Source organism: Petromyzon marinus, unplaced genomic scaffold (assembly GCF_048934315.1).
Source record: "Petromyzon marinus isolate PM22_M1 ecotype Great Lakes invasive population unplaced genomic scaffold, UKy_Petmar_22M1.pri1.0 PM_Scaffold_62, whole genome shotgun sequence".
Classification (NCBI taxonomy): domain Eukaryota; kingdom Metazoa; phylum Chordata; class Hyperoartia; order Petromyzontiformes; family Petromyzontidae; genus Petromyzon; species Petromyzon marinus.
Genome location: NW_027423634.1, coordinates 95508 through 116920, shown reverse-complemented (window position 1 = coordinate 116920; position 21413 = coordinate 95508). Strand labels below are relative to the sequence as shown.

The 21413-nt window shown below is 55.7% G+C and overlaps 1 protein-coding gene across 2 annotated transcripts in view; it reads right to left on the bottom strand.

Moving 5' to 3' along the window:
* LOC116937872 (diacylglycerol O-acyltransferase 2-like) overlaps positions 1 to 21413 on the bottom strand; it is a 60473-nt gene that overhangs the window by 22518 nt on the left and 16542 nt on the right. For both annotated transcript variants that reach the window (XM_076064712.1, XM_076064713.1), the window contains one exon: positions 11000 to 11070. In XM_076064712.1, the coding sequence (XP_075920827.1) occupies positions 11000 to 11070 (71 nt within the window). The remainder of the gene's footprint in view (positions 1 to 10999; positions 11071 to 21413) is intronic.

Genomic DNA, 21413 nt, shown 5'->3' with positions numbered 1-21413 from the left:
CTCGCAATGGTCTTGGCTCTGGACCCAAATCATTCACTTCTCAGCTCGGGAGGGGGGGCAAGGGCTGATAGCACCACCACCACCACCACCCCCGGCCGCCTTTGTCTCCCCAGTGGCGATGTTCACACATCGCCCCTCCGACGCAGCACCGTTGGTGGCTACGTACGGTGCGATCGAAGTCGAGACATACGTATTCATTTGAGGCCGAGTCGACCTAGGGGGGAGGAGGAGGAGGAGGCCCAGGAGCCGTTCAGATGATCGTCGCTGGTGTTGGTGGCCGTGAGCAGGACTCGAACTCGGGCCTCTGTGTTCGCAGCGCGTCGGGCTATACGCTACACTACCGCTCCCTAAACTTAAGGCAAAGATCCCCCGTATAGCCTGTAACAGACTGAAGGGGCAAGTGCTCTCGGCGAGCAGCACCATCGCCCGGACCGCCTTTGTCTCCCCCGACCAAGGGGGAGGCCCAGGACCGGTTTCAGATAATCGTCACGTGGTGTTCGTGGCCGTGAGCGGCAAATCGAACTCGGGTCGCCGGGTTCGTAGCGCTAACCGCTGCGCCACCGCTCCCTGCAAGGCCACCCACACACACACACGCGGGGTATCACTCTTGACAAAGAGCGTGTTGAGTCGTATTGCTGCTGTTGCTGTTGCTGCTGTAAGTAACTTCCACGTTACTTCCAGGCTTACGGGAGCAATCGGTTTCCTCCGTGCTTCGTTAACATTGCGGGTGGCTCTGTCCTGAATCAATGATCCCACCTGCGGTGAGTGAATGTGGCCTGCAATGCGGCTAGCGTTGTGTCTCCCACATGGCCCTGGTGAACCACGTTGCCCGACATGCCCAAGCCACCGCACGCCCCAAGCAGCTTCCCACTTGGCCGGAGAGAGGTGGGGTTGCTAGAAGGGCGCGGTACTGTGTGTGTGCTGTGTGTGTTGTGTGTGCTGTGTGTGTGTAGTGTGTGTATAGTGTGTGTGTAGTGTGTGTGTACTGTGTGTGTAGTGTGTGTGTGTTTACTGTGTGTGTGTTGTGTGTGCTGTGTGTGCTGTGTGTACTGTGTGTGTACTGTGTGTGTGCTGTGTGTGTGTAGTGTGTGCTGTGTGTGTAGTGTGTGTACTGTGTGTACTGTATGTGTACTGTGTGTGTACTGTGTGTGTACTGTATGTGTACTGTGTGTGTACTGTGTGTGTACTGTGTGTACTGTGTGTGTACTGTGTGTGTACTGTATGTGTACTGTGTGCACTGTGTGTACTGTGTGTGTACTGTGTGTACTGTGTGTGTACTGTGTGTGTACTGTGTGTGTACAGTATGTGTACTGTGTGTGTACTGTGCCCTACTCGGCAGACCAGCCTGCCTCCTCGTGCGGTTTCGCTTTGTGCGCTGGTGTTTATGGAACGCATCTACCACCCTCTCTCCCTCCCCCGTGTCTCTCTCCCTCCCCCGTGTCTCTCTCCCTCCCCCGTGTCTCTCTCCCTCCCCCGTGTCTCTCTCTCCCTCCCCCGTGTCTCTCTCCCTCCCCCGTCTCTCTCTCTCTCTCCCCCGTGTCTCCCTCTCTCTCCCTCCCCCGTGTCTCTCTCTCTCTCTCCCCCGTGTCTCCCTCTCTCTCTCCCTCGTGTCTCTCTCCCTCCCCCGTGTCTCTCTCCCTCCCCCGTGTCTCTCTCCCTCCCCCGTGTCTCTCTCCCTCCCCGTGTCTCTCTCCCTCCCCCGTGTCTCTCTCCCTCCCCCGTGTGTGTCTCTCTCTCCCCCGTGTCTCTCTCTCCCTCCCCCGTGTCTCTCTCCCTCCCCCGTGTCTCTCTCTCCCTCCCCCGTGTCTCTCTCTCCCTCCTCCGTGTTTCTCTCCCTCCCCCGTGTCTCTCTCCCTCCCCCGTGTGTCTCTCTCCCTCCCCCGTGTCTCTCTCCCTCCCCCGTGTCTCTCTCCCTCCCCCGTGTCTCTCTCCCTCCCCCGTGTGTCTCTCTCCCTCCCCCGTGTGTCTCTCTCCCTCCCCCGTGTCTCTCTCCCTCCCCCGTGTCTCTCTCCCTTCCCCGTGTCTCTCTCCCTCCCCCGTGTCTCTCTCCCTCCCCCGTGTCTCTCTCCCTCCCCCGTGTCTCTCTCTCTCCCTCCCCCGTGTCTCTCTCCCTCCCTCCCCCGTGTCTCTCTCCCTCCCCCGTGTCTCTCTCTCTCCCTCCCCCGTGTCTCTCTCCCTCCCCCGTGTCTCTCTCCCTCCCCCGTGTCTCTCTCCCTCCCCCGTGTCTCTCTCTCTCCCTCCCCCGTGTCTCTCTCTCTCTCCCTCCCCCATGTCTCTCTCTCCCTCCCTCGTGTCTCTCTCTCTCCCTCCCCCGTGTCTCTCTCTCTCCCTCCCCCGTGTCTCTCGCTCCCTCCCCCGTGTCTCTCTCTCTCCCTCCCCCGTGTCTCTCTCTCTCCCTCCCCCGTGTCTCTCTCTCCCTCCCCCGTGTCTCTCTCCCTCCCCCGTGTCTCTCTCCCTCCCCCGTGTCTCTCTCCCTCCCCCGTGTCTCTCTCCCTCCCCCGTGTCTCTCTCCCTCCCCCGTGTCTCTCTCCCTCCCCCGTGTCTCTCTCCCTCCCCCGTGTCTCTCTACCTCCCCCGTGTCTCTCTCCCTCCCCGTATCTCTCTCCCTCCCCCGTGTCTCTCTCCCTCCCCCGTGTCTCTCTCCCTCCCCCGTGTCTCTCTCCCTCCCCGTATCTCTCTCCCTCCCCCGTGTCTCTCTCCCTCCCCCGTGTCTCTCTCCCTCCCCCGTGTCTCTCTCTCTCCCTCCCCCGTGTCTCTCTCTCTCCCTCCCCCGTGTCTCTCTCTCCCTCCCTCGTGTCTCTCTCTCTCCCTCCCCCGTGTCTCTCTCTCTCCCTCCCCCGTGTCTCTCGCTCCCTCCCCCGTGTCTCTCGCTCCCTCCCCCGTGTCTCTCTCTCTCCCTCCCCCGTGTCTCTCTCTCCCTCCCCCGTGTCTCTCTCCCTCCCCCGTGTCTCTCTCCCTCCCCCGTGTCTCTCTCCCTCCCCCGTGTCTCTCTCCCTCCCCCGTGTCTCTCTCCCTCCCCCGTGTCTCTCTCCCTCCCCCGTGTCTCTCTCCCTCCCCCGTGTCTCTCTACCTCCCCCGTGTCTCTCTCCCTCCCCGTATCTCTCTCCCTCCCCCGTGTCTCTCTCCCTCCCCCGTGTCTCTCTCCCTCCCCCGTGTCTCTCTCCCTCCCCGTATCTCTCTCCCTCCCCCGTGTCTCTCTCCCTCCCCCGTGTCTCTCTCCCTCCCCCGTGTCTCTCTCTCTCCCTCCCCCGTGTCTCTCTCCCTCCCCCGTGTCTCTCTCCCTCCCCCGTGTCTCTCTCCCTCCCCCGTGTCTCTCTCCCTCCCCCGTGTCTCTCTCCCTCCCCCGTGTCTCTCTCTCTCCCTCCCCCGTGTCTCTCTCCCTCCCCCGTGTCTCTCTCCCTCCCCCGTGTCTCTCTCTCTCCCTCCCCCGTGTCTCTCTCCCTCCCCCGTGTCTCTCTCCCTCCCCCGTGTCTCTCTCCCTCCCCCGTGTCTCTCTCCCTCCCCCGTGTCTCTCTCCCTCCCCCGTGTCTCTCTCCCTCCCCCGTGTCTCTCTCTCTCCCTCCCCCGTGTCTCTCTCGCTCCCTCCCCCGTGTCTCTCGCTCCCTCCCCCGTGTCTCTCGCTCCCTCCCCCGTGTCTCTCTCTCTCCCTCCCCCGTGTCTCTCTCTCCCTCCCCCGTGTCTCTCTCCCTCCCCCGTGTCTCTCTCCCTCCCCCGTGTCTCTCTCCCTCCCCCGTGTCTCTCTCCCTCCCCCGTGTCTCTCTCCCTCCCCCGTGTCTCTCTCCCTCCCCCGTGTCTCTCTCCCTCCCCCGTGTCTCTCTACCTCCCTCGTGTCTCTCTCCCTCCCCGTATCTCTCTCCCTCCCCCGTGTCTCTCTCCCTCCCCCGTGTCTCTCTCCCTCCCCCGTGTCTCTCTCCCTCCCCGTATCTCTCTCCCTCCCCCGTGTCTCTCTCCCTCCCCCGTGTCTCTCTCCCTCCCCCGTGTCTCTCTCTCTCCCTCCCCCGTGTCTCTCTCTCTCCCTCCCCCATGTCTCTCTCTCCCTCCCTCATGTCTCTCTCTCTCCCTCCCCCGTGTCTCTCTCTCTCCCTCCCCCGTGTCTCTCGCTCCCTCCCCCGTGTCTCTCTCTCTCCCTCCCCCGTGTCTCTCTCTCCCTCCCCCGTGTCTCTCTCCCTCCCCCGTGTCTCTCTCCCTCCCCCGTGTCTCTCTCCCTCCCCCGTGTCTCTCTCCCTCCCCCGTGTCTCTCTCCCTCCCCCGTGTCTCTCTCCCTCCCCCGTGTCTCTCTCCCTCCCCCGTGTCTCTCTCCCTCCCCCGTGTCTCTCTCCCTCCCCCGTGTCTCTCTCCCTCCCCCGTGTCTCTCTACCTCCCCCGTGTCTCTCTACCTCCCCCGTGTCTCTCTCCCTCCCCGTATCTCTCTCCCTCCCCCGTGTCTCTCTCCCTCCCCCGTGTCTCTCTCCCTCCCCCGTGTCTCTCTCCCTCCCCGTGTCTCTCTCCCTCCCCCGTGTCTCTCTCCCTACATCTCCCCACCCATCAACAGCAGCGGCTTCACCCCCCCCCCCCCCCACAGCTATTTAGGTCGTCAGTCGCAGGCGCTTAAAGGTCAAACGATAAGGCGGTGGTGGGAGGGAGGCGAGACACCTCCACCTGTATGGGCAATGTACATGGCCCCCACCCCCCTGGCCCCCACCCCCCCTAGCCCCCCACCCCCCTAGCCCCCACCCCCCCAGCCCCCACCCCCCCTAGCCCCCACCCCCCCTAGCCCCCCACCCCCCTAGCCCCCACCCCCCCTAGCCCCCCACCCTCCGATCCAAGATAATGAGTCCAGAGAGTGAATTCAGTGATTGGGAAATCTGGAGTCGTTAAAGTTGGCAGTGCTGAGCTGTCCACGATCCCAAATACATGACGCGTTTGTGTGTGTGTTTGTGTGTGTGTGTTGTGTGTGTGTTTGTGTGTGTTTGTGTGTGTGTTGTGTGTGTGTTTGTGTGTGTGTTTGTGTGTGTGTGTTTGTGTGTGTGTTTGTGTGTGTTTGTGTGTGTGTGTGTGCGTGTGTGGTTGTGTGTTTGTGGTTGTGCGTGTGTGGTTGTTTGTGTGTGTGTGCGTGTGTTTGTGTGTGTGCGTGTTTGTGTGTGTGCGTGTTTGTTTGTGTGTGTGCGTGTGTTTGTGTGTGTGTGGTTGTTTGTGTGTGTGCGTGGTTGTTTGTGTGTGTTTGTGTGTGGTTGTTTGTGTGTGTGTTTGTGTGTGGTTGTTTGTGTGTGTGGTTGTTTTTGTTTGTGTGTTTGTGCGTGTTTGTGTGTGTTTGTTTGTTGTGTGTGTGTGCGTGTTTGTGTGTGATTGTTTCTGTGTGTGGTTGTTTTTGTTTGTGTGTGTTTGTGCGTGTTTGTTTATGTTGTGTGTGTGTGCGCGCGTGTTTGTGTGCGTGACTGTGGGTGTTTGTTTGTGCGTGTGTTTGTGTATGTGTATTTATGTTGTGTGTGTGTGCGAGTTTATGTTAAGTGAACGTAGCCTGGCACGTTCAGCAGAGATTACGTCTCCGCGTGCATAATACAGTCGCGTTAACGTGCGTGAACGTGTGTGCATGTGTGTGTGGAAGTGTGGTGTGTGTGTGTATGTGTGTGGGGAGCGGTGGTGTAGCGGTTAGCGCTACGCTGCACTACGAACCTGGCTACCCGAGTTGTATTCCCGCTCACGGCCAACACCATAGTGACGATTATGTGAACCGGTCCTGGGCCTTCCCTAGGTCAACTCAGCCTCAAATGTGTACCTGTTACGGTGTGTAGTAAACATCGCCACTGGGGAGACAAAGGCGGCCGGGCGAGGTGTTGGCCACCCACCCCCTCACGTGCTGTGCCGGACATCATAGGTGCTGCTCGCTGACAGCACTTGCCCCAACAGTCTGTGAAGGCTACACGGGGGATCTTTGCCTTTGTGTGTACATGTGTATACATGTGTGTACGTGCGTACGTGTGCGTACGTGCGTACGTGTGTGTACGGTGTGCACACACGTACACACATGTACACACACGTGCGTACATGTGTGTACGCGCACGTGTGTACGTGTGTGTACGCACACGTGTGTACGTGTGTGTACGTGTGTGTACGGTGTGCACACACGTACACACCCGTACACAGACGTGCGTACATGTGTGTATGTGCACGTGTGTACGTGTGCGTACGTGTGTGTACGGTGTGCACACATGTGTATACATGTGTGTACGTGTGTGTACGGTGTGCACACATGTGTATACATGATTGTACATGTGTGTACGTGTGTGTACGGTGTGCACACACGTACACACCCGTACACACACGTGCGTACATGTGTATACGTGCACGTGTGCGTACGTGTGTGTACGTATGTGTGTACGGTGTGCACACACATATGTACACACATGTGTGTGTACATATGTGTGTACATGTGTGTACGTGTGTGTACGGTGTGCACACATGCTCTGTCCAAATCTCCCTGGCCACAGTGCAAAGGTCACCTGCTGCTCCTGTTTTGGTTTGTGGGGGGTAGTGGGGGGTAATGGGGGTCTAGTGGGGGTCTGGTAGGGAGTACTGGGGGTCGAGTGGGGTCTAGTGGGGGTAGTGGGGTCTAGTGGGTGGTAGTGGGTGGTAGTGGGATCTAGTGGGGGGAAGTGGGGGTAGGTGGGGTAGTGGGTGGTAGTGTGGGCTAGTGGGGTCTAGTGGGTGGTAGTGGGTGGTAGTGGGATCTAGTGGGTGGTAGTGTGGGCTAGTGGGGTCTAGTGCGGGGGTAGTGGGTGTTAATGGGGTCTAGTGGGGGGTAGTGTAGTGGGGGGTAGTGGGGGCTAATGGTGGGGTAGTGGTGGGGTAGTAGGGGCTGAGCTGTGGGAACTCTGGGGCGAGGTGGGGGTGGGGGAATGAGTTGGGGTCAAGGGTCAGGGTCGTGGTGTTTGTGAATGCTGCGTTTTTGTAACAACCAGGGGATAGTTTGTTTTTATCGCGCCGGGAGTCAATGAATCCCCCATGCACCGGGCGAGTGCTACATGCATGGGGAGACAAAGGCGGCCGAGCGTGTGCCGAGCCCGCCTTAATAGGTGTTCGCTAACAGCATTGCCCCAACTGTCGGTACGACTACACGGGAAATCGTTGCCTTTGTGCGTATGCGCATATATTTGGGAAGCAGCGGTGTAGTGGTTCGTGCATTGTGCTACGAACCCGGGGAGCCGAGTTTGATTCGTGAAATCTGGCCTCACCTGGGATTGTTCAAATGAGTAACTGGTGCTGGACCAGGCAATCAGTGGACCAGGCACCCAGTGGACCAGGCAATCAGTAGACCAGGCAACCAGTAGACCACGCAACCAGTGGACCAGGCAACCAGTGGACCAGGCAACCAGTGGACCAGGCGCCCAGTGGACCAGGCGCCCAGTGGACCAGGCGCCCAGTGGACCAGGCTCCCAGTGGACCAGGCTCCCAGTGGACCAGGCTCCCAGTGGACCAGGCAACCAGTGGACCAGGCACCCAACAAACCAGGCGCCCAGTGGACCAGGCACCCAGTGGACCAGGCACCCAGTGGACCAGGCACGCATTTGACCAGGCACCCAGTGGACCAGGCACCCAGTGGACCAGACACTTAGTGGACCAGGCGCCCAGTGGACCAGGCGCCCAGTGGACCAGGCACCCAGTGGACCAGGCACCCAGTGGACCAGGCACCCAGTGGACCAGGCGCCCAGTGGACCAAGCAATCAGTGGACCAGGCTCCCAGTGGACCAGGCACCCAGTGGGCCAGGCACCCAACTAACCAGGCGCCCAGTGGACCAGGCACCCAGTGGACCAGGCATCCAACTAACCAGGCGCCCAGTGGATCAGGCGCCCAGTGGACCAGGCACCCAGTGGATCAGGCGCCCAGTGGACCAGGCACCCAGTGGATCAGGCGCCCAGTGGACCAGGCACCCAGTGGACCAGGCACGCATTGGACCAGGCACCCAGTGGACCAGGCACCCAGTGGTGCCCTAGCATCTGCATGAGCGACAATCCTGAACCTCATCCATTTTCCTCTCGGAGTCAGGAGGAGGTAGATGAGGAGAGTGGGTGGGGGGAATGATGCCAACTCCAGCTGCAGGGTATTGTCTAATCCTCGCTAGCAAACATCCAATGCCGGGCCTAGTGGGGGTCCTCGGTGGACACCCACCATCACCATCGCAATGCAAGAATACCAGGGGCGTCCGGCAGATGACGAGCCGGTGGTCAGTGGATAACTCAACTCCACGTGTGGAGCGCAGTGGCCTCCCGTTAACTCTTCCATCACTACGCAGGCCAGCAGATGTTCCATCCGGGATCTGGCATGCACCCAGAATGCCGTGTCGATGTTGCCCTGGCGATGGTAACAGCGTGCTGGTGACTGCATAAGTCTAGCAGCAGCAGCAGCGGCAGCAGGCACCTGCTAACGTTCTTATTGAGCTGATGTGGCCCATGACTTCCAAAAAAAAAAATCACTCTGGCCCAAGGTGCCTGTACCGTGACCCAATCGGGCATTCAGGTCACCCTACAGGATGTCTCTATCCCGACGGGCCACTTTAGCTAGCACCTGTGACAGGAAGTCATAGAATTGGGCTCTGATCCATCGGCATTGCCTACATCCCTCCACTGGCCTTCGTCTATGGCGAGGGGCCGTAAGCCACCAACATTCCTCGCCTCCTGTTGACGGGAAAGCGAGCCCACTCGCTGCTTCCTCTTCCACACCGCCAAGCTCCCACACTGCCTTCTCAGTCTCTTAATCAGGAGAGCAACTCGCCCTGTTGTTTGATGCTACCCTGCGCCGACTAGGGGGACCGAGTGGAGGAATGTCCATCCCTCGTGGTGACTGGAGCCACAACCAGCTCACAGGAGTTCCGCTACGCCACTGATTGTACCGGTCCAGCTCTAACAGAGTAATCAATACCAGGTGGCATCGTTGCAGACGACGAGCCAATGGTCAGTGGATAAATCGCCTCCATGTGTCCAGAACAACAGACAAAGACCCGTCCCCTCGTATAGCCTCGACAGACTGTTGGGGCAAGTGCTGTTCGTAGCAAGCGGCGGCACCTACGAAGGCCGGCACGACACACGAGCGGGTGGGTGGCCAGCACCACACCGGGCCACCTTTGTCTCCCTGGTGGCGATGTTTACGCATTGCACAAGGCACTCATACGAGGCCGAGTCGACCTCGGGGAAGGCCCAGAAGCGGTTCGGATCATCGTTATTGGTGGTGGCCGTGAGCTGGAATCTCACTCGGGTTGCCGGGGTTCGTAGCGCAGCGGCTGTGCCACCGCTCTCCATGTGTCAAGCACAGAGGTCGCACACACCGACACGGGCGGGGGGGGGGGGGGGGTCCGGTGGCCCGGTCCGTGCTCCCCCCGCCGCCACCCCTCTTCCTGGCAAGCATGAGAACATTCCACGTGGCCGGGCCGCAACAGTCGCCCGTTGTTGCTGTTGTTTGCTGGAGGCCACTGAGCGCCAGTGGCTTAAGTTGCCCTGGCACCACCAGCTCGGGGGAGGGGGGGGGGGGTGAGGTGGGGGGGGTATCGCCAGGGCATATCGCTGATCGCATGTCCTCTCCGGACCTCCGGCTCACGCGCGCACACACACACACAGACACACACACAGACACACACCGGCATTGGAGATTTCGTTACGCGCATGGTTTTGGTCGGCCAAATAAATTGGTGGCAGGAGTTGCCGATTTAAAGCGCTACCCAATCCAGGGATCCCGTTGGTCGATCGCGACGCGGATGCGGCGCCTCACTGCGTGGTGGCTAGGAGACGTTGACTACCTCGCCTCTGCATGCAGGATGGCGTGGGTTCGATCTCGACCCCCGACGATGCCGGCTGCTGCATATTTGGAGTTTGCGTCCCTTTCTTTCAGGTGGCCACGTGGATTTTTCCTCCGGGTCCTCCGGTTTTTCCCCACCACATTTTGGAATCGACGTCAAGCGTTGAGAGCATTAGGCTGCTGTAAATTTCTACGCCGTAAGCCACTTCGCTGAGCTATCACTTGCGCTGGGGCTAGGTGGACACCCACCATCGCAGTTTCTGAAAAAGAGCTACACACAGCTCAGTGGGGCCTTACCCGGTAAAATACAAAAAGGTGAGTTCTAGTTGATTTACACTCGATCACTACTCGACTTATACTCCCGCCAGGTTTGCCCAGATGGGGGACCAAATTTTCCAGACAGCAACGACAACAACCCACTCCCCTCCCCCCCCCTTTACGACACACAGGTTCAGAGAGGCGTGTGGCACTCCAAGCACTGAGTTAGGTGGTCCGCGGTTTTTGCGAAGGAGATGAAAGCTGCGTTGGTCAGCCCCGTGGTCGCCAATCGCCCGACCGTCGCTTACGTGACCTGCGGTGCCACCCCCCTCGTCCTGAACCAGAAGATGCGGTGATCTCATTGCCAACTCCCCAGAATCAGGATCTGATCACCAACTACCACAATCAATTTATGACCAACAACTCCCTAGAATCAGGTTTTGATCGCCAACTCCCAGAATCAGGATCTGATCACCAACTCCCAGAATCAGGATCTGATCGCCAACTCCCCAGAATCAGAATCTGATCACCAACTCCCAGAATTAGGATCTGATCGCCAACTCCATAGAATCAGGATCTGATCACCAACTCCACAGAATCAGGATCTGATCACCAACTCCCAGAATCAGGATCTGATCGCCAACTCCACAGAATCAGGATCTGATCGCCAACTCCCCAGATTCAGGATCTGAGTGAGTAGGTGAGCGAACTGCTGTGGGAGGGTGGCAGCTGTGTGCAGGCTGCGCTGCGAGACATCAGCACGACTCCTGGGACCACAGGACGGGTTCCGCAGCATTAAACATCAACGCTAGGAAGGCAAAGACGGCCGGGAAAGGTTCCTGGCCGCACCACTCATGCGCCGTGCCAAGTGCTAGCAGTACTTGGCCCAGCAGCCTGTGTAGCTGCATGGGGGACCTTTGTATGTGTGGGGTGTGTGGGTGAGTGATGGGCTGATTCGCTGGTGGAGAGACCAACCTTTATGGGGAAGTAATCTCGGAAGTAGTTCCACACATCCCAGTTCCGCACCCAGTTCGTCCTCCGACCTCCTGAGTTCGGGAGGTGAGGAGGGGAGTGGGGGGGGGAGCGGTGGCGCAGCGGTTAGCACGCTGCGCTATGAACCCGGCGAAACGAGTTGGATTCGCACTCACGGCCAACACCGTTGACGATTATCTGCACCGGTCCTGGGCCTCCTCTAGGTCGACGCAGCCTCAAATGAGAACCTGGTGCGGTGTGTCGTAAACATCGCCACTGGGGAGACAAAGGCGTTCGGGAGTGGTGCTGGCCACCCACACCCCTCGTGTCCCGTGCCGGGCATCATAGGTGCTCGCGAACAGCACTTGCCCCAACAGTCTGTTCAGGCTATACGGGGGATCTTTGTATTTGTTTGTGTGTGCGTGTGTGTGCACGTGTTTGCTCGGCTAAAGTCCCGTTATCTTAACTTCGATAGCTCAAGGAATGGCGATGATAACAACATCGATGCTGATGTTAATGATGTTTTCAGACTGTTTGCGTCATTTTCCACGTGACTTTGCCGAAAGAAGCAAAGAGTAATTCCGGCAGTCACAGAAGCTTCGAATCGAGTGTGAACCACCTCCACGGGCAGGGTTTAATCACAACCCACACGTAACTTCTAATATTAGCAATCTTTGGGAGAATGTAATCAGCCAGGCTATGCGTTAACTGTGTGTTAGCCGACTCTCTTTGTTGCATTGCATTACACTTGTTAATTTTACTACATTTTGATTTAAAGCTTTCGTGACTGCAGGCATTCATATTCTTGGTTCTTTCGGGTAAAGTCCAAGACAGAGGTTCTTTGCAAGCCATCTGGCTACCATGAGAGATTAAATTCATGAGGCTATCCACATATACAAACACAGAGACAATTTCAACCGAGAAGATGGATTCTGGCTTAGCAATCATTGGAAGGATTTGTTAAACCATTTCGGGTCTTAATTGATTCTAGATTTGAAGCTTTCGTGACTGCAAGGATCCATACTCTTTGGTTCTATTCGGTAAAGTCACGTAGGTAAAAAATAAAACAACAAAAATCACGACGTTTCGGCCACAACACAAGTGGCCTTCATCAGGTGAAGGGATCAGGCTGTCTCGAGGACAGCGCTGGAGTGAACACAGCCAAGCTCAGACCGCGACCTTTAAGGTGTGTGAGAGGAATTAAGGTGCCTTGACAAAGGAATTAGCATAACAATTAGCATTTAATTGGCGGACTTAGCATGATGAACGGTGTAGAGGGGGTGAACATGTGCAGGCCGGCGAGGGGGGGAGGGGGAGTTTGCATATTGATGGTGTGAAAAGGGAATTTTAAGAAGCTGCGAAAGTTTGGGGTACCACTACTTGAAAAAGTAGTGGTACCCCAAACTTTCGTAAGCGTGAACAATCAATCTTAATTGATTGTTCACGCTTACGGTGGCTTTCAGACCGCATCCATTATTTTCGTCTCCCCCCCCCCCCCTCCTCTTTTCCGAACATAGATGGACTCGTCCATCTGAATAAACTGCCAAATCACTCTCCGTGGTGCTAACGTTAAGAACAAAACGCCACTTTTTTTCAAATGTTCTTGCTGTGGTTTTCACACCTGATGATGATTGCTTGTGTTGCAGTCGAAACGTCGCGATAATTGTATTGTTTTATATTTGTCTTATTTTCTTGTTTCCCTTCTACGTGGTGACTTTACCGATAGAACCAAGAATATATATTTTACGAAATTTGTTTCCTAAAAACTTCCGATTTTCTTGCTCCAAGTATTGCCGTGCTGATTTGTTTATAGTCCATTGTCTCTCCTCCGGCAACTATGGTCCGGAATTCCACACAACTCTCTCACTGTCCTCTACCCCACCCCCCCTCTCTCTGCCCTCCCCCCCCCTCTCTCTCTATTTAAAGCCTCGACACAGTGGAGCTGTCTTTCTGTTCGCCAATCTTTGGAGGAGCGTCGGTCAGCCAGGTGGGGGTGTTGGCTGCTGCGTTGGCCGGCCCTCTGTGTTGCGTTGTTGCATTGCGTTTCTAAGTTCGCTACGTTTGTTTGTTTTTTCTCATCAATTCTTACCCAATGGCGGTTGCTTGCATTGCAACCGAAACGCCGTATTCTGTTGTTATTTCATTTGATTTTTTTTTAACGTCACTTTACCGAGAGAACGAAGGAGTGCTTGCTTTCAAGTTAATCTTCGATATCTGCTGATGGTTTATCACTCAAAACACGAACAAGGTATTTTATATATACATTAAACAAGCGTGCATTTATTTGCGTGTTTAACACGTAGGCTTTCGCGAGCAATACCCATAATGCAGGCGTTTTTTTGGGTTCGATCGCGTACATATTTACGCTACATAGCCCAGGCAAACTTGTATTATGGAAAATACGCACACACATGCATGGCAATAACAAAGATCCCCCGTGTAGCCTACAGCGGCTGTTCGGGCAAGTGCTGTTAGCGAGCACGTGCTGTTAGCGAGCAGCTATGAATGCCAGCACGGTGCACGAGGGGGGGTGGGTGGCCAGACCAGCGCCATGCCCGACCAAACTTTATCTCCCGGTTCAGATCATCGTCACTGGTGTTGGCCGTGAGCGCGATTCGAACTCGGGTCGCCGGGTTAGCAGCGCAGCGTAGCGCTAACCGCTGCGCCACCGCTCCCCACACAGACGCACGCATAGACACTCAGAAGACACGTCTCCATATATATAAAAAGGCAAAGTTGTGATTGTGTGTGTCTTTTCGAAATGTTTAGCGTACTTCCCGACATGCAACAAACCTGAAATTTGCCATGTGGGTACTTTCCAGACTGTACACCATGCAAAAATTATAAAAACACACTTTGGTTTTGGGGGGGTGAGCTCAAAAATGCATAGATTTTTTGCACGGCAAGTGAGCTGTGACGTCAAATCTGTCACGTGACCCGCGCACGTGGAAGCGTAACGCATTGTAGTGTAGTGGTTAGCGTGCTGTGTCTGTGTGTGTGTCTGTGTCTGTGTGTAATCTGTGTGTGTGTAATCTGTGTGTGTGTAATCTGTGTGTGTGTGTATCTGTGTGTGTATCTGTATGTGTCTGTGTGTGTGTGGAAGCCTAACGCATTGTAGTGTAGTGGTTAGCATGCTGTGTCTGTGCCGGACGGGCAACTCTGTCGTGGACAGCGCTGTGGGGGGAGATCCAATTTTGATTGGCTCCTCCCCTCATGGCATATGTGTCCACCACAGGGGCTAAACGGGGGCTCTGGACGGGTGCGAGGGGCTGGTAACCCCTCCACCTTCAATTAATTACCACGAAACTACGAATTCAACTGAATATGTAACAACTAAGCTTGTGCCGGAGGCCCCGGGGGGCCAGGCGTCTATGACGTCTCCTGGCCAAACCCCAATTGGCGGAGCCAGGAGATTGAATACCTACCCTCGGGGCTACTCCAGAAACAACGAAAAGCCACTACGGTTGGCCACGTGGAATGTTCGAACGCTCACTGCAGAGGAGAGGCTGCCACTCCTCTGTCGGAAGCTGGACCGGTACCGCCTGGATCTATGCGGCATTCAGGAGGTCCGGTGGACCGGCTCTGGCTCCTGCCACCATGAGGGGTGGACAGTCCTCTACTCGGGGCAGCAGACTGCCAAACAACAGGGTGTGGGTCTTCTTTTGAACAAAAGAATGAAGGGGGCGTGGGAGCGTGGCGGTGAGGTGTGGGAAGCTGTAAGCCCCAGGCTACTTTGGGCTCGCCTTCCCATCAACCGGAGGCGAGGAATGGTGGTCGTGGTTACTTATGCCCCCACCGAAGATGAACATCCATGGAGGGATGCAGGCAAAGCCGATGAGTCAGATGCCTTCTATGACCTCCTGTCACAGGTGCTGGCTAAAGTGGCCCCTCGGGATAGAGTCATCATGTTGGGTGACTTCAATGCCCGAGTTGGTCATGATACTGGCACCTGGTCTGGAGTGATTGGAGGGCATGGGCCAGATCAGCTCAATAACAACAGTAGGAGGCTGCTAGATTTTTGTGCAGCCCATGGGCTTGTAATTACCAACACGCTGTTCCGGCATCGGCGCATCCACACAACATCATGGATGCATGCCGGGTCCAAGCAAGAACATCTGCTGGACTACATAGTGACGGACCAGCGAATGCGAGCCCATGTCCTTGACACCAGGACCTACCGTGGAGCTGATCTGCCCTCTGACCATCGACTAGTCATCTGTAAGATGCGCCTGCCATTCTTCCACTCCGGTGGTGGGTGTACACCCAGGACCCCATTCCAACCTAAAGTGGCCTGGTCTCAGTTATCTGATGAAAGTTGCAAGCGAGAATTTCATCATCGCTTGCGGCTGGGATTGGCATCGTCCCCGACTCCTCCTGATGTCGAGGGTAAATGGGCGAGGTTTAGGACTGTGACTCATGCAGCTGCAATGGCTGCTTTGGGTACGCGGTCCAGACCTCCCCAGACACCCTGGATGACAGAGGAGTTGTTCAGGATGGTTGAGAAAAAGCAACAGGCCCACTGTCATCGGCTACAGAATCCCACGTCAGAGAATGAGGAGGCTTACCGCAGCCTTCGCTCGGAGGTTCGGAGAGCCGTGAGGCGCTGCAAGGATGGGTGGTGGTCGCGGGTTGCTGAGGAGATGGAGTCTGCCTCAGTGGCCCGCGATCACAAATCTCTATTTAACTCCATCAAAAAAGTAACCTGCAGCGCCACACCTATTACCATCATTAGGGGAAAAAATGGTGATCCAATTTCCGACCCCCAGGAACAGGTTCGCAGATTTGCTGAGCATTTCTGTGACTGTGAGGTCCTGGGGGAGGGAAAATCCCTCAGCCAGGAAAACATCGTGACACAAAGTGAGGATGACCCTGCTGAGGCTGCGGTGCCTCAAATATTGGATGAAGTCACCCCCTGTGAGTGGCTGGCTGAGGTGCCAGCTGCTGATGAAGTATTGAAGGCGATCCGGAGTCTGAGACCAGGAAAGGCAGCGGGCAGAGATGATCTCCCAAGCGAAATGCTGAGGGAGGGTGGCGTTTGTGCACAGACTGCCCTATATGACATCATAACAACAGTCTGGACCACTGGACGGGTTCCGCAGGATTGGAAGGATGCCCTGGTGGTCCCCCTTTTAATAAGGGGGACCGCACAGACTGTAACAACTACAGGGGCATCTCACTCCTCAGTGTGCCGGGAAAGGTCCTGGCAAGGATTATTCAGCATCGCCTTGCCAGGCACGCTGAGGAGAGGCTTGCGGAGCCCCAATGCGGTTTCAGGAAAGGGCGGTCCTGCACAGATGCCATATTTTCTGTCCGTCTGCTACAGCAGAGGTGTAGGGAATTCCAACAAGACCTACATCTCTGCTTTATTGACCTGGTCAAGGCCTATGATACCATCAGTAGGCCTGGGCTCTGGGTCGTTCTTCGTGCTTTTGGAGTACCTGACCCTCTGCTCACGATCATTAAGGACCTTCATGATGGTGAGCGGGCCCGGGTAAAACTACGTGGCCGGGAGTCAGAGCCATTCCCTGTACACCTGGGGTGCGACAGGGATGTCCTCTGGCTCCCACATTATTTACATCTATTTTGACCACGTAGTTCGTGAAGCCTTCAATAGCTGTCACCGGGGGAATCTCCATATGGTACAGATATAATGGGAGGCTAATCAGTCAGAGGAGGAGTTGGAGACGCTGTTGCTGAGACTGGAGCGTGCCACTAAGAGGTGGGGCCTTACCCATCAGCCCCACCAAAACTAAGCACCTGCCTGGGTATTTTGTACCATCGGACACTCCACCCCCACAACTCCCAATCGGTGATGGGGCAGTTGTGGAGAGAGTGGAGAGTTTCCCATACCTGGGCAGTGTGCTTATGACTGGCTCCAGTTTAACAGCAGAGGTCTCACTCCGAATCAGTCGAGCGGCAATATCTTTTCATCGGTTGCGTAACGCTGTGTGGAAGCTACCTGGTCTGTCGCTCCGCACTAAGCTTCAGGTCTTCTCGGCCACGGTCATTCCCTCCCTTCTCTACGCTTGCGAAACGTGGACCCCCCTAATGGAACATCTTCGCCGGTTAGAACATTTAGGCTGGCCTGCCTACGATCCATCCTGGGTTTAACCAGACTGGATTGTGTGAGGAGCTCACAAATCCTTGAAAGATCTGGGCAGGGTCGCATCGGTGAGCTCCTCCGGCAGGCAAGGCTGCGATGGCTGGGTCATGTAGCCCGCATGCCCAGCCACCGCATGCCAAAACAGCTTTTGTTTGGCCGGATTGAGGGGGCTAAGCGGGCGCGGCACGGGCTAGAGAAGAGATGGAGTGATGTGGTACAGGAGGACGTGGAGGCTGAGTGGACTTGCCGATGACTGGTACCAGCGGTGTCAAGATCGGCCTCTGTGGAGAGGCTCGTGAAGGATGCTACTGGGCAGTTGGAGGCAGTCGCCCTCCAACAACAACGGAGGGCGGAGGAGCTCACAACAGCGAGCGGAGCGCCGGGTGGCTAAAGCACAGCAGGTTGGCACAGTAGGGGGCACAGGTGGTGCATCAGCCAGTCATCTCAGTCAGTCGACCCGTGGCACCTGGTCTGCCCCGTGACCTCCTGCCAGCGGGCGTTCGACACTTCACGTGGCCTCAGGGTGCACATAGCCTGGCACATGCGTCGTGGTGACGTCACCGCCACTTAGTGGCGAATGGCGGTTGTTGTTGTTGTATGTGTGTCTGTGTGTAATCTGTGTGTGTGTAATCTGTGTGTGTGTGGAAGCGTAAACGCATTGTAGTGTAGCGGTTAGCGCTACGCTGTGCTACGAACCCAGCGACCCGAGTTCGATTCCTGCTCACGGCCACCCACCGGTGACGATTATTTCAACCGGTTCCTGAGCCTCCCCTAGGTCGACTCAGCCTCTAACGAGTAACTGGTGTGGTGTGTGAACATCGCCACTGGAGAGACAAAGGCGGCCGGGCGTGGTGGATCCAAGTCCCGGGCGAAGCCGGGTAGTACAATCTAGTTATATATATACACACACGTGCGGTTTATGAGGGATGCCATTCCTACAGATGTTAGCCATGACAAACGGGGACACGTGAGAGTCAATCCCTGGATCTGGTCGTCCTCTCTCTCTCTCTCTCTGAGGGTTCACAATCTTCATCTTCTACTTCCGCACGGGCCTGCCGATGTAGATTCAGAGCAACAGCTGCAATTTCACATTCAGGTGGACCATGCCAGCGGCCAAGCCGCGTCAGCAGGAGCAGTAGTCGGAGTAGTCGGAGTAGTCGTGGATCATCATCAACATCATTCATCATCGCCGTGATGTCTCCTCCATTGTTACTTGTGGATCGGGACATTGCGTCTGTGCACGGTGTACGGTTTCTGCGCCGCGGTAGTGATAAGGGGTATGGGAAATGATACGGCGAGTAATAGGGGTAGTAATAGGGGTATGGGAAATGATACGGGTAGTAATAGGGGTAGTAAATAGGGGTATGGGTAATGATATGGCCAGTGATAGGGGTAGTAATAGGGTATGGGTAATGATATGGCCAGTGATAGGGGTAGTAATAGGGGTATGGAAATGATTATGGCCAGTGATAGGGGTAGTAATAGGGGTATGGGTAATGATACGGCCAGTAATAGGGGTAGTAATAGGGGTATGGGAAATGATATGGCCAGTAATAGGGGTAGTAATAGGGGTATGGGTAATGATATGGCCAGTAATAGGGGTAGTAATAGGGGTATGGGTAATGATACGGCCAGTGATAGGGGTAGTAATAGGGGTATGGGTAATGATATGGCCAGTGATAGGGGTAGTAATAGGGGTATGGGTAATGATATGGCCAGTGATAGGGTAGTAATAGGGGTATGGGTAATGATACGGCCAGTAAAGGGGTAGTAATAGGGGTATGGGTAATGATATGGCCAGTAATAGGGGTAGTAATAGGGGTATGGGTAATGATACGGCCAGTGATAGGGGTAGTAATAGGGGTATGGGTAATGATATGGCCAGTGATAGGGGTAGTAATAGGGGTATGGGTAATGATATGGCCAGGTGATAGGGTAGTAATAGGGGTATGGGTAATGATATGGCCAGTAATAGGGGTAGTAATAGGGGTGGTAATAGGGTAGTAATAGGGGTGAAGGGGTAGTAATAGGGGTGAAGGGGTAGTGATAGGGGTAGTAATAGGGTGAAGGGGTAGTGATAGGGGTAGTGATAGGGGTAGTAATAGGGGTGAAGGGGGTAGTAATAGGGGTAGTAATAGGGGGTAGTAATAGGGGTGAAGGGGTAGTAATAGGGGTAGCAATAGGGGTAGTAATAGGGGTAGTAATAAGGGGTAGTGATAGGGGTAAAGAGGTAGTGATAGGGTGAAAGGGTAGTGATAGGGGTAATGATATGGGTAGTAATAGGGGTAGTACTAGGGGTAGTACTAGGGGTTCATCGGGGGGGGGGGGGGGGGGGGGGTTTGAGCTCGCGTCATCGGCGGATAAGGACGTTGCTTCACAATGGCCGTGTCAGAGACAGTGCCAGCACTGGTGACATCCTGGGTTCAAGCCCTAGGCTGAGTGTCTGGCTAGAGTTTGTCTCTGTCTCTCTCATATTAGGGTTCACAATGGCCGTGTCAGAGACATTGCCAGCACTGATGACATCCTGGGTTCAAGGCCCTAGGTCTGAGTGTCTGGCTAGAGTTTGTCTCTCTCTCCTCTCATATTAGGGTTCACAATGGCCGTGTCAGAGACAGTGCCAGCACTGATGACATCCTGGGTTCAAGCCCTGGGTCTGAGTGTCTGCTCAGACCTCTGTCTCTCTCTCTCTCTCTCACATTAGGGTTCACAATGGCAGTGTCAGAGACACGGAGCCAGTATTGACAACACCTGGGTTCAAGCCCTGGGTCTGAGTGTCTGGCTAGAGTTGTCTCTCTATCCTCTCTCACATTAGGGTTCACAAATGGCAGTGTCAGAGACACGGAGCCAGTATTGATAACAACCTGGGTTCAAGCCCTGGGTCTGAGTGTCTGGCTAGAGTTTGTCTCTCTATCTCTCTCACATTTGGGTTCACAATGGCAGTGTCAGAGACACGGAGCCAGTATTGATAACAACCTGGGTTCAAGCCCTGGGTCTGATTGTCTGCTCAGGACCTCTGTGTCTCTCTCTCTCACATTAGGGTTCACAATGGCAGTGTCAGAGACACGGAGCCAGTATTGATAACAACCTGGGTTCAAGCCCTGGGTCTGATTGTCTGCTCAGACCTCTGTGTCTCTCTCTCTCACATTAGGGTTCACAATGGCAGTGTCAGAGACACGGAGCCAGTATTGACAACAACCTGGGTTCAAGCCCTGGATCTGAGTGTCTGGCTAGAGTTTGTCTCAGAGACATTGATCCAGCACGGTCCGATATTTTGAGTTTGAAATGATCAGGGTGAGGGGTGAGGTGGCACAGGTGAGCGACACAGGCTAAGACAGGTGAGTCACAGATACGACCCATGGTACATGAGGCGAGAGACACAGGCAAGGTAAGTGAGAGACACAGGTGAGAGACACAGGCAAGGTAAGTGAGAGACACAGGTGAGAGACACAGGTGAGGCACGTGAGGTAGGTGACACAGGTGAGAGACACAGGCAAGGTAAGTGAGATGGACGGGTGACAGACACAGGCGAGGCAGCTGAGAGACACAGGTGAGAGACACAGGTGAGGCAGGTGACACAGGTGAGGCAGGTGAGAGACACAGGTGAGGCAGGTGAAGCAGGTATAGGGGTGAGAGACACAGGTGAGAGACACAGGTGAGTCTGGTGATAGGTGAGGCAGGTGAGAGACACAGGTGAGGCAGGTGATAGGTGAGGCAGGTGAGAGACAAGTGAGGCAGGTTGGAGGCACAGGTGACACAGGTAGGAGACACAGGTGAGACAGGTGAAAGGCACAGGTGAGAGGCACAGGTGAGAGACACAGGTAGGAGACACAAGTAGGAGACACAGGTAGGAGACACAGGTGAGACAGGTGAAAGGCACAGGTGAGAGACACAGGTGAGAGACACAGGTAGAGACACAGGTAGGAAGACACAGGTAGAGACACAGGTGAGAGACACAGGTAGGAGACACAGGTGAGAGACACAGGTAGGAGACACAGGTGAGAGACACAGGTGAGAGACACAGGTAGGAGACACAGGTAGGAGACACAGGTGAGAGACACAGGTGAGAGACAACAGGTAGGAGACACAGGTAGGAGACACAGGTGAGAGACACAGGTAGGAGACACAGGTAGGAGACACAGGTGAGAGACACAGGTGAGAGACACAGGTAGAGACACAGGTAGGAGACACAGGTAGGAGACACGGTAGGAGACACGGGTAGGAGACACAGTAGGAGACACATGTAGGAGACACATGTAGGAGACACAGGTAGGAGACACAGGTGAGAGAAACAGGTGAGAGAAACAGGTAGGAGAC